Here is a 13,487-nt window from a genome sequence, read left to right as displayed (position 1 = left end):
CTCTAGAGGAGATCTGCATGGAGGAATGGGCCAAAATACCAGCAACAGTGTGTGAAAACCTTGTGAAGACTTACAGAAAACGTTTGACCTGTGTCATTGCCAACAAAGGGTATATAACAAAGAATTGAGAAACTTTTGTTATTGACCAAATACTTATTTTCCACCATAATTTGCAAATAAATTCATTAAAAATCCTACAATGTGATTTTCTGGAATTTTTTTCCTCATTTTGTCTGTCATAGTTGACGTGTACCTATGATGAAAATTACAGGCCTCTCTCATCTTTTTAAGTGGGAGAACTTGCACAATTGGTGGCTGACTAAATACTTTTTTCCCCCACTGTATGTCTTGTTGTTGGCTAGCAGTAATCCCTATTCTATCATTGCACTAGTTTGGGAAGTGTTCTGTCTTGAACCACCAGATGGCACTAATGTTCTTTACTGTGTGAATTCCCTGAACTGTGTATGATCCTGTGAAAAAAACATTGACATCTTAAATAAAAGAACATAAGCTTAAAGTACATCCTCCACTCAAATATAGAGGAAAAATGTATTGCATTTGTTTTCATATTGAAAAAGGGATACAAAATTAAGCGAAAACAGGGCTTGTTTATAATGAGCAAAGACCTTGATTTCATCTGAGTCATATGATATATACTTGCATATATTTGCAGCGAACAGTGATAGCATCTACCCCCAGGACTACTGCACTCGGTTGTAGCTGACTTTTGTGGATAGATCAGTCTTGGCAAGTGGGTAAGAAGGAAGCAGGGAAGGTGACATATGTTAAACCCACGGGGTTCTCTCACAGGATGGGCTCCAGTTCTCATAAGGTACCCAGGTGGCCCAGTTGACCAGGCATGACTCTGTAGTTAATTATACAGAGGTGTTCAATATAGGGAGATCCCCAGTGTCATGCAGTCAATACTGCATAGAGGCAGTGCTTGACTTGGGTAGGAGCTCACCGGAACTGAGTTCAGCACCTCAAATAGATATGGAATGATGGGAGAGGGAGAAAGGGTTTTAAAAGACTGTTCTGCTTGATGAAGTGAGGCCCCTAGATATGATTGTAGACACGCTGTTGGTGGTAGATTGCCAGTTCAAGGCATCCTGGGTTAACTGCATGTATTAAGATTAACATTTATAGTTGTTTGCCATCCTGAGAGGACATCTACCATAAACATAATTTATATGGAAATAAAAAGTAGCAGAGAATTTATACATGCCAACAAATGTATGATACTCTGCCAAGTGCACTGACAGTCTTCAGGGACCATCTTATTGGATAATTCTGAGCCTTTTTTCATTATATGAAGTTGAGGGGAAATATGAAAGTGAGATGGAGGAACAGGGTGTGGGTTGGGATGAGACACATGAGTCTTGAAGCTCATTTCTGTGCAAATCCTTTGTGCTCTGACAGTGGTGTGCCTCCCAGCCAAAGATGCTGCAGTGAAAGAGGTTGGTCATTATTTCTGGATATTCAGGACTGAGTACAATGCATTTATTTTCCCACAGCAGCAAACAGGACTGAAGACAAAAAAAAAAGTTAGGACACAGTGTCACCTAAACCCAAAAGCTATACATACTGTGCATGCATAATGAAGTAAATGGAGATGTACAGTTGAAGTCGGAAGTTTACATACACCTTAGCCAAATACATTTAAACTCAGTGTTTCACAATTCCCGACATTTCATCCTAGTAAAAATTCCCTGTCTTAGGTCAGTTAGGATCACCACTTTATTTTAAGAATGTGAAATGTCACAATAATAGTAGAAAGAATGATTTATTTCAGCTTTTCTTTCTTTCATTACATTCCCAGTGGGTCAGAAGTTTACATACACTCAATTAGTATTTGTTAGCATTGCATTTAAATTGTTTAACTTGGGTCAAACGTTTTGGGTAGCCTTCCACAAGCTTCCCACAATAAGTTGGGTGAATTTTGGCCCATTCCTCCTGACAGAGCTGGTGTAACTGAGTCAGGTTTGTAGGCCTCCTTGCTCGCACATGCTTTTTCAGTTCTGCCCACACATTTTCTATAGGATTGAGGTCAGGGCTTTGTGATGGCCACTCCAATACCTTGACTTTGTTGTCCTTAAGCCATTTTGCCACAACTTTGGAAGTATGCTTGGGGTCATTGTCCATTTGGAAGACCCATTTGCAACCAAGCTTTAACTTCCTGACTGATGTCTTGAGATGTTGCTTCAATATATCCACATAATTTTCCTTCCTCATGATGCCATCTATTTTGTGAAGTGCACCAGTCCCTCCTGCAGCAAAGCACCCCCACAGCATGATGCTGCCACCCCCGTGCTTCACGTTTGGGATGGTGTTCTTCGGCTTGCAAGCTACCCCCTTTTTCCTCCAAACATAACGATGGTCGTTATGGCCAAACAGTTATATTTTTGTTTCATCAGACCAGAGGACATTTCTCCAAAAAATAAGATCTTTGTCCCCATGTGCAATTGCAAACCGTAGTCTGGCTTTTCTATGGCGGTTTTGGAGCAGTGGTTTCTTCCTTGCTGAGCGGCCTTTCAGGTTATGTCGATATAGGACTAGTTTTACTGTGGATATAGATACTTTTGTACCTGTTTCCTCCAGCATCTTCAGAAGGTCCTTTGCTGTTGTTCTGGGATTGACTTGCACTTTTCGCACCAAAGTACGTTCATCTCTAGGAGACAGAATGCGTCTCCTTCCTGAGCGGTATGACGGCTGTGTGGTCCCATGGTGTTTATGTAACCGGTGTGAAATGGCTAGCTAGTTAGCGGTGCGCACTAGTAGCATTTCAATCGGTGACGTCACTCGCTCTGAGACCTTGAAGTAGTTTTTTCCCTTGCTCTGCAAGGGCCGTGGCTTTTGTGGAGCGACGGGTAACGGTGCTTCGAGGGTGACTGTTGTCGATGTGTGCAGAGGGTCCCTGGTTCAAGCCCAGGTAGGGGCGAGGAGAGGGACGGAAACAACACTGTTACATTGATGCTGTTGACCCGGATCACTGGTTGCTGCGGAAAAGGAGGAGGTCAAAAGGGGGGTGAGTGTAACCGGTGTGAAATGGCTAGCTAGTTAGCGTTGCGCACTATTAACGTTTCAGTCGGTGACGTCACTCGCTCTGAGATGTTGAAGTAGTTGTTTCCCTTGCTCTGCAAGGGCCGCGGCTTTTGTGGAGCGACGGGTAACGGTGCTTCGAGGGTGACTGTTGTCGATGTGTGCAGAGGGTCCCTGGTTCGAACCCAGGTAGGGGCGAGGAGAGGGACGGAAGCAACACTGTTACATTTATACTTGCGTAATATTGTTTGTACAGATGAACGTGGTACCTTCAGGCGTTTGGAAATTGCTCCCAAGGATGATCCAGACTTGTGGAGGTCTACAATTTTTTTGGCTGATTTCTTTTGATTTTCCCATGATGTCAAGCAAAGAGGCACTGAGTTTGAAGGTAGGCCTTGAAATACATCCACAGGTACACCTCCAATTGACTCAAATGATGTCAATTAGTCTATCAGAAGTTTCTAAAGCCATGACATCATTTTCTGGAATTTTCCAAGCTGTTTAAAGGCACATTCAACTTAGTGTATGTAAACTTCTGACCCACTGGAATTGTGATACAGTGAATTATAAGTGAAATAATCTGTCTGTAAACAATTGTTGGAAAAAGTATGCACAAAGTAGATGTCCTAACCGACTTGCCAAAACTATAGTTTGTTGAAAAACGGGTTTTAATGACTCCTACCTAAGTGTATGTAAACTTCCGACTTCAACTGTATTGTAGGCAACCAATGAGAATGAATGACCTAAATGCTAATCACATATCTCTAGGCTACGTAAATATGATTAACATTCTAGCAAGGTATGCTTAGAAAATACAAATTAAAATGACTATTGAATATGCAAAATGTAACAGTGTGTACAGAAATATAATCAATACATAAAGCCTACAGGGATACATTTATTTCTAGGTTTTGGTCGGTGCTAATTACACTATTAAATGCAATTTACTAAATGTGTATTCCCAATCATCATCATCATCATCATCACCACCATTACTGTTTTATAACAACAACATAGCACTAGCCTACTTCAAGCTGATGGTCCTCTGTAAGTTTGCCAGATAGGGGGGATTTGGATTTCTTGCACATGATTGGTCATGGATCGATGCACGTTCACGTTATTATGCGCGCCCATGCTTTCAGCATCATTTTGGAGAGGAGGGAAGCGATAACAAGTAACAACCAAGTGTGCATCGAAAGCCTGCCTCTTCCCATTGCCAATGAATTGTCCTCGCATTCCTATGTCTTCCAGTTGACATACTGCACGCACGGCACACCAGTTCTGCAAAGAATCAGGATATTCGCAGGCTGTGCGTTTTTTCAGGTAAATCATCAAAGAACGATTATTCTTATTTACATATATTCCTTTTATTCGCCATAGACTAACGATTGCTAAAGGGAGCGTGGAATTTTTGCAGTATCTGTCCACGTTCCTTATATCATAGGGGTCTTGTCTTGAAGGAGACATTTCATTGACTATTAGCTATGTGATGATGAGAGCTTTGTCTTTATTGGAAGAATCCTTGAAAGGATGCCGCGGGTGTCTTTGGGGTCGACGATAAAGATGTTGAACCTCGGATTCACACATAATGCCCTCGAACATTTCTCACCGTCTGTAATTAAACGGTCTTTTGTATCCCTTGTATTTACGTTTATATTACAATGACACTAAAATGAATGAAATGTTTGAGTAACAACCCGGGCCTATTTTCGATTTAGAGCTTGGGTGCACGTTATCTTGCCACCGTGCTGCCTTCTCGGATCCCAGGCTATTGAATTCTCCAATGTCAATAAGCACTATCCCATAGCAGTCATCTTAATGAATACAGAAATCAATAAGGTATTTGTATCAGCTTTCATTTAAGCTAGACATTATGCATTTGTTTAAAAGGTGGAGTACTGAAGGAATTAATAATGATAGAAGACAAAATAATAATGATGATGATCACATCACTGTAATTACTACTATTTGTACTAAAATGAATCAGCCATAACATCTAGTTAATTCATCAATTAGTTGATCATCATTAACATTTCTACCATGTTAGCCTATGATTAAAAACAGACCCACAACTGATAGGTCATTTAAATGTGCATAGCCATGCAAAGGAGAGAGTTGCATTGTGCATTTTGTTCTTTGTGGGTTCTTCTATAATGTCTCCATGTTATAATGTTCTCCACTGTCCTATCTCTCTGCTTCAGCACCTGATCATTGCTGACACTGTTCACCCTTCTGGATCATGGCACAGACCAACAGCGTGGGGCAGGGGAGCAATGGAGTAGCCGATGAATCACCGAACATGATTGTATACAGAAAGGTAAGATGTGCAGAACAGTGCTTAACCCTTTACACTCGTGGGAATTGGCCTATATGGATAGGGCTAAATTGAAATGTTTCTTACAGAAGAAATATGAAATGCATAACCATGGTAGCAATTGAAAGGGAACAGTTTGTAGATTATCGAAAAATTATTAGACCGAAGGTGAGGACACAAAAGTTCACCTGACACAAGACTGAATCCAAACATTGCACTGTTAATTTTATGTGCAGTTTACATTTAATGTACTTTTCGCTGCATTTGTTGATAACGAAATCTGAAAATATTATGGATACATTCAGTAACATGATAAGAATATTCCTGGAAAATGTGGGGTAGGTGCAACATAAGAGAAAAAAAATTACAACGCTTTGAGTGAGAGGACTAACTGGTGTCTCCAAGTGGCCACACACCTCTCCAAAGTGTGCACAGGTCCTAAGTCATTTCAATGCACCTTTATGACTCAAAGAAGAGTCTTCAACTATAAGGTGCTTTTCACCATCACACAATTACTGTTGTTGTTTATGAAATCCAAAAACGGTCCATTATAAATCGTAATGTGGGTCAGGTGGGCATCATTTGAAAGCTTGTTCTATTGCGAACATGACTAGCTAAGTTATAAAATACGATATTACAGTGTTAGGCTTTCACAATGCAATTCAGGGAAACAGATCGTAATTTCTATGCACATAGAAAGGAGTCGTGAGTGCATTCAGGTGCATGACCCACGGCACATTTTCTTCACAATAGACAAACAAAGGCTCATTCTGTTTAGAACAACCCAGGGTATGACGCCATGTCATCTTGTAACTGTATATCAAACAGTGATCATAAACGTTGACACTATATGACATGAGTTTTATGCTATGGAAATGTGAAGTGCACATTTGGACTCAGGTGTTTGTCTTGCTGGTATGACATCACAGCGGTATTTATTATAATCCTCAACGTCTCATCTTCGAAAATACTTAGAGTCCTCTTAATTTACAGTGTTTCCCTTACTCAGACAACAAAACATTTGCAAAAGTTACCCAATTAGTGGGAAGGATGGGGGCAATTTCTTGTCGCACAAGGTGCTCAAGTTCAGAACGGCTTTCAGTCAAAACCCATACAGCTCTGTGAAGCGCAGAGCCAGAGCTCTGACGTCATGTATAGCTTGTTACTGTACAGACACTGCATTCCAATTTAGGCGTTTATCAGTGCCCAAATCTACAATTTTCAACCTGTATACAGGTACAAGTGTAAAGGGTTAAATTGGGTGAAAACCCATTCAAGGTCTTTAGTAGTGACAACTTATAGGCTGATACAAATTCAATGCTAAAGGCTCCACATGTAGAACTAAAAGGCTTTGGCTGTACTAGAATTCATGTCCTTGATTTGGTGTTGTAGCATGAGCTAGCTATGTGTGCTTTGAATGAGCGTGTGACAGGGGTGTCACCGGATACACTGATGCAAATGACTGTACATACAGATGAAGTCGGAAGTTTACATACACTTAGGTTGGAGTCATTAAAACTAGTTTTTCAACGACTCCACAAATATCTTGTTAACAAACTATAGTTTTGGCAAGTCGGTTAGGACATCTACTTTGTGCATGACATAAGTATTTTTCCAACAATTGTTTACAGACAGATTATTTCACTTATAATTCACTGTATCACAATTCCAGTGGGTCAGAAGTTTACATACACTAAGTTGACTGTGCCTTTAAACAGCTTGGGAAATTCCAGAAAATGATGTCATGGCTTTAGAAACTTCTGATAGGCTAATTGACATCATTTGCAAATCAATCCCAGAACAACAGCAAAGGACGTTGTGAAGATGCTGGAGGAAACAGGTACAAAAGTATCTATATCCACAGTAAAACGAGTCCTATATCGACATATCCTGAAAGGCCGCTCAGCAAGGAAGAAGCCACTGCTCCAAAACAGCCATAGAAAAGCCAGACTACGGTTTGCAACTGCACATGGGGACAAAGATCGTACATTTTTGGAGAAATGTCCTCTGGTCTGATGAATAAAAAATAGAACTGTTTGGCCATAATGACCATCGTTATGTTTGGAGGAAAAAGGGGAACGCTTGCAAGCCGAAGAACACCATCCCAAACGTGAAGCACGGGGGTGGCAGCATCATGCTGTGGGGGTGCTTTGCTGCAGGAGGGACTGGTGCACTTCACAAAATAGATGGCATCATGAGGAAGGAAAATTATGTGGATCTATTGAAGCAATATCTCAAGACATCAGGAAGTTAAAACTTGGTTGCAAATGCCTCCTGTAGCTCAGTTGGTAGAGCATGGCGCTTGCAAAGCCAGGATTGTGGGTTCGATTCCCACGGGGGGCCAGTATGAAAAATGTATGCACTCACTAACTGTAAGTCACTCTGGATAAGAGCGTCTGCTAAATGACTAAAATGTCAAATGTAAATGGGTCTTCCAAATGGACAATGACCCCAAGCATACTTCCAAAGTTGTGGCAAAATGGCTTAAGGACAATAAAGTCAAGGTATTGGAGTGGCCATCACAAAGCCCTGACCTCAATCCTATAGAACATTTGTGGGCAGAACTGAAAAAGCGTGTGCGAGCAAGGAGGCCTACAAACCTGACTCAGTTACACCAGCTCTGTCAGGAGGAATGGGCCAAAATTCACCCAACTTATTGTGGGAAGCTTGTGGAAGGCTACCGAAACGTTTGACCCAAGTTAAACAATTTAAAGGCAATGCTACCTAATACTAATTGAGTGTATATAAACTTATGGCCCACTGGGAATGTGATGAAATAAATAAAAGCTGAAATAAATCATTCTCTCAACTATTATTCTGACATTTCACATTCTTAAAATAAAGTGGTGATCCTAACTGACCTAAGACAGGGAATTTCTACTAGGATTAAATGTCAGGAATTGTGAAAACTGAGTTTAAATGTATTTGGCTAAGGTGTATGTAAACTTCCGACTTCAACTGTAAATGCAAACATGCATATACAGACACTTGTGCTTGCATGCCAACACACTCAGGTCACATACTCTGGTTTGTTCCAGTTGCTCTGGTTCTGTATGTATGACATTCAGCCATTTTGAACCAATTGAGTTACATATTTTGGAGCAAAAGAAAGGAAAAGGCATTAGAATGTCTAGTATGTTGTCAATGCAGTATTTCTTGAGATTCAGCTGTGGAATCTAGTCTATCAGTGCAACTGAAAAATGCAAAGAAAAATGTATTGATGTTCTGTGGAGATATCTTCATACTGTAATATATCCTTACCTCAAGCTTCAAAATAGCTTGAAAAACATAATGAAAAGTAATGAGCCCTTATCCAACAATGCAGAGTTAAAGAGTAAGAAAAAATAGCAAAAAATACTAAAGGAAATAGTAACACAATAAAATAACAATAACGAGACTATATACAAGTACCTGTAGTGCAGGAGTCAATGTTCAGGGGTACAAGGTAGTTGAGGTAATATGTACATGTAGGTAGGGGCAAAAGTGACTAGGCAATCAGGATAGATATAAACAGAGTAGCAGCAGCATATGTGAAGAGTGTGAAAGTGTGTATATGTGTGAGTGTGTGTGTGTGGCGTCAATATGCATTTGTGTGTGTGTTTTGTGTGTGTGAGCATATGTAGTGTGTGGGAGTGTCAGTGTAGTATGTGTGAGTGTTTGGGTAGAGTCCAGTGAGTGTGCATAGTGTCGGTGCAAAGAGTCCGTGCAAATAAAAAGGGGGTCAAATCGAGCTCCATACCACATCGCCATCTTAACAATGTGGAGGGCTCTGCATAGCTCCGCATTGACATGAATTGTTGACGGTAGGTGGGGGCGGTACATCTTGGAGAAAACACAAACTCACTTCCTTGACAACAGCTCTGCACTGCTCAACAAAGCCCAATAATTATGAATGCCCTGATTTCAGCTGAGGCCATATCATCGTAAATGCTGCATGGCCAATGCAGACATCGGATTGACCATGTGCCCAGATGCACAATGCACTTCTCTCCAGAATGCGCTCTCTCCCGCCAATTTGTGCACATTCATTGTTTCATAACTTTATTGTGTGAATTGTTTGCGTTTGATTGTCTGTCCTGAGCTCACTGGCTCAGGAAACTCTGAGGGCCCAGAATGTTGCAAGTTCGCTAGCGCAAGCTTCGGGCCCGACCCAAGTTAATAGTTGATACAATGTTTCAAGTTTGTTGCAGACAGGCCATGTGTAGCCAATGTGATTTATAGGATATTTATTTTTATCAGGATATTTTCTACTTGCAGGCTGCAATGTTTTTATTTGTTTGCTTTATGTAGGCTATTTTTACATAGTTGGCAATGGCAATAGAAGTTACTTTTTAGGTTTGTATCATTTTCATTTAGATTTGGCTAGAATTTTGATTAACCACATGACAATGATTTTGAGATATGAAGACGTTATTATAAATTAAATGAAACTGATTCACGAAAATGTGCATATGAAAACCTTAACTGGCACGCAGATTGGTAGAAATGGTAAGAAACATTGGCATTCCATATTAGAAAGGTTGCCGACTCCTCGTGTAGCCTATTAACGGCAACTTCAGGAGAGTAATGGCAGAATCTGCGAAAGCCAGCAGGATCGGGAGGCGAATAGTTGGGTCAGGTTAAGTTTTCTCTTCTTCTGGTTATCTAGATCTCTTCGCCCTCTTGAGGCATTTGTCTTATTTCATCAAATCATAAGCTTAAAGCATCAGACAAGCTCAATGCATATAGTTGATTTTATTAAAACACATAGGGTGTATCTATATATGGAAAAATACACATTACATTTTTTTTTACCAATAGATTGGTAGAAAGAACAGACGACTTTCGGTCGACCAAGATTTGTTTTGGTCGGGGACAGCCCTACTTGGGTGGCTGGAGTCTTTTACAATTTTTAGGGCCTTCCTCTGACACCGCCTGGTATAGAGGTCCTGGATGGCAGGGAGCTCGGCCCCAGTGATGTACTGGGCCGTAAGCACTAAATTCTATAGCGCCTTACGGTCAGAGCAGTTGCCAAACAGTTTCCATACCAAGCGGTGATGCAGCCAGTCAAGATGCTCTCAATGGTGCAGCTGTATAACTTTTTGAGGATCTGAGGGCCAATGACAAATCTTTTCAGCCTCCTGAGGGGGAAGAGGCATTGTCTTGTTTGGACAATGATAGATCCTTAGTTATGTGGACACCGAGGAACTTTTATTTAAATTTTTCAAAGTTTTTTTTATTTTAATTAGAAGAACAGTTCTCTGTAGAAGAGATTGTGTTGGCAATAATAGTACTGTGCTTTATCTACCCTGGATACGGGTACCATCGATAAATAGAAATGAGTAGCTTCATGGTAATAAAATAAAACATTAAAACAAAAGGAGAATTGACTCACCAGAACTAAGGCAGTAACGTTACCTAATAATAACAATATCAACTGATACCACTGGCAACACTATACAGTATCTACCAAAGAGAGACTGAGTCTGCAGTGGTAGACACATTCGTCCATTACCCTAATCGTCAAATAGGTAAACATTCAGCCATTTGCTTCGTCCGACCTTTACGAAGGCCATCGCCTTATGGGGGTCTTGGAACTCTTTCTCGGTGCCGTTGAATGTTATACGGAGCCTGGCAGGAAAAGCCACGTCATACCGAACGTCGGTCCGTCCACAGAGAAGACTCTTGACATCGTTTAAAGCGGCACGGTCACGAGCAACGCTGGGGGTATAGACTGGGAAGATAGAGATGGGTGCTCCGTTGCATCGAAGTAGGCCAAGTTCTCTGGCACGCTGAAGAACATCAATACAATCCTGATAGTAGTGTAGTTTAGCCACCTTGACGCAAGGTTTTCTGCCAGGCTTTCTTGCTTGAGAGCCCCGATCTGAGCGGTCGACAAGGACGTCTTTATCCAATTTGAGACCGATGAAGGAGAACTTGAGCCCAGGTCCTCAGCTACCCACATGATCCTGATATTGGATCTTCACATATAACCTTGTAAATGTATGCATTGTTCCTTAAGGCTAGCAACATCAGTTTTGAGCTTCTTAACTGTGGTTTGTAGCATAGTCGTGTCGTCTGAGCGTGTTGACAAGCCTTGTTCCATGTCGGAGACAGTTTTCTTAACTGTATCCAGTTCAGTATGAACCATTGCTGTATGCTTTGCGAGTTCATCATTGACTGCTTGTAACTCTGACTTAATAAAATGAAAGTCCTCACTGAGCGCCTCCTTGAGTTCCGACTTGAGTATAGATGATATGTCCGCTCTGAGGGCAGCAAGAGACACCGAGGAACTTCAAGCTCTCGACCTGCTCTACTGCAGCCCTGTTGATATGAATGGGGGTGTGCTTGGCCCTCCAGTCCACGGTCATCTCCTTTGTCTTGCTGACGTTGAGGCAGAGGTTGTTGTCCTGGCACCACACTGCCAGGTCTCTGACCTCCTCTCTATAGGCTCTCATCAAGGTTAACTTTGTCAGTGTATTTTGCTCAATAAATGTATTGTGCATGTGATTTTGCATGATTCATAACTGCAGAGTATATGAATACTGGGGATTTAGATTTTTCTCATTATTAGGAGTTCAAGCAGCAAAGCTGGGTGAAACCATATTGTTTTTGTTGACGTTGATTATTATTTTCCTTCTTCTGCCAATTTGGTGAAAGAATGCAAATTCCTGTGAGATGGTAAGGCCTAGGAGGTTGCAACCTTGCATGATGGGAAAGGGCCAAGGTCACACCCTCTCATGCGATGCCATGCCAATTGGCCACATGGTGGTGCTATAATTAAGTAATAAGGCCGGAGGAGTTGTGGTATATGGTCAAATATCACGGCTAAGGCCTGTTCTTATGTACAACGCAATGCGGAGTGCCTGGATACAGCTGTTAGCCGTTGTATATTGGCCATATATCACAAACCCCGTAGGTGCCTTATTGCTATTATAAACTGGTTACCAACGTAATTAGAGCAGTAAAAATAAATGTTTTGTCATACCTGTGGTATACGGTCTGATATACCACGGCTGTCAGCCAATCAGCATTCAGGGCTCGAACCACCCAGTTTATAACAAGCGATTGAAAATGCAAACTTTGAAAGCTCACGCCCCTGTCACGGTTCTCTAAGACCGAACCCAGAAGCAGACCAGGACAAGGTGAGTTGAACGAATGAGAGTGTTTATTTACAGGGAAAAGATGCAGAATAGTCCAGTAGACGGAGCGGGTGGCGGAGATGAGTAGGTGGTGGTGAAGTAGCAGATGAACTGATGGCACGGCAGGGGTTGGGTGAAGGTTCCGGGAGAATGACTGTAGACAGAACAAACGGAGGTAAGTACAAGGCAGGTCAACAAGATGCAAAAAACAACAAAACTAACGCTAGTACTCTGAGGCTGATACGCTGGCAAAACATACTGTTTATGGCTAACGATCCGGCAGGGAATGGATGTTAGGCCAGAGCCTAAGAAGGGTGATGATCAGGACCAGGTGTGCAGATTGCTGATGGGATGCAGGTGCGGAAATCAAGAGAGCTCCCCGGAGCGTTCCAGAACCCTCGGGAAACTGGAGATCACGAACATAAAAACTAGTCCACAGACAGGACCCGACTCAGACTGCCGGGATCGTTACAGTACCCCCCTCCGACGAACGCCACCGGGCGGACTCCCCGGAGCGCCAGGATGGAGGCGGTAGAAGTCACTGATGAGGTCAGCATCTAGGACCTGTCGCCGCGGAATCCAACTCCTCTCTTCAGGACCATACCCCTCCCAGTCCACGAGATACTGGAAACCCCGGCCCCGCCGTCTGGAATCCATGATGCGACGCACCGTGTAGGCAGGACCACCTCCGATCATCCGAGGAGGAGGAGGAGGAGGCGGAGGAGGCAACAGAGGACTGAGGAAAACAGGCTTGAGGCAGGAGACATGAAAGGTGGGATGGACTCTGAGCGTCCTCGGGAGTTTGAGTCGAACTGCCACCGGATTGATCACCTTCTCCACCACAAACGGACCAATGAACTTCGGTAACAACTTCCTAGACTCAGTCCGTAAAGGAAGATCCCGTGTGGCCAACCAGACCCTATCTCCGATGGTGTAGGTGGGAGCGGGGATCCGGCGACGATTCGCCTGGAGCTGATACCGGTCCGAAACTCTAAGGAGTGCTTTTCTGGCCC

At 42.4% G+C, this 13,487-nt stretch overlaps 1 protein-coding gene across 2 annotated transcripts in view; it reads left to right on the top strand.

Annotated features, from left to right (window-relative positions):
* The first annotated feature begins 4,127 nt into the window (after positions 1 to 4,127).
* Positions 4,128 to 13,487, top strand: part of LOC121571436 (regulator of G-protein signaling 7) — a 133,150-nt gene continuing 123,790 nt past the window's right edge. The window contains exons 1-2 of one of the 2 annotated variants that reach the window (XM_041882899.2): positions 4,128 to 4,362; positions 5,241 to 5,356. In XM_041882899.2, coding sequence (XP_041738833.1) covers positions 5,279 to 5,356 — 78 coding nt within the window. In that variant the 5' untranslated portion in view covers positions 4,128 to 4,362; positions 5,241 to 5,278. The remainder of the gene's footprint in view (positions 4,363 to 5,240; positions 5,357 to 13,487) is intronic. The other variant, XM_041882890.1, reaches the window with a different exon arrangement.

This window comes from Coregonus clupeaformis, chromosome 1 (genome assembly GCF_020615455.1).
Source record: "Coregonus clupeaformis isolate EN_2021a chromosome 1, ASM2061545v1, whole genome shotgun sequence".
Lineage (NCBI taxonomy): Eukaryota > Metazoa > Chordata > Actinopteri > Salmoniformes > Salmonidae > Coregonus > Coregonus clupeaformis.
This window is presented reverse-complemented; position numbering and strand designations above follow the sequence as displayed.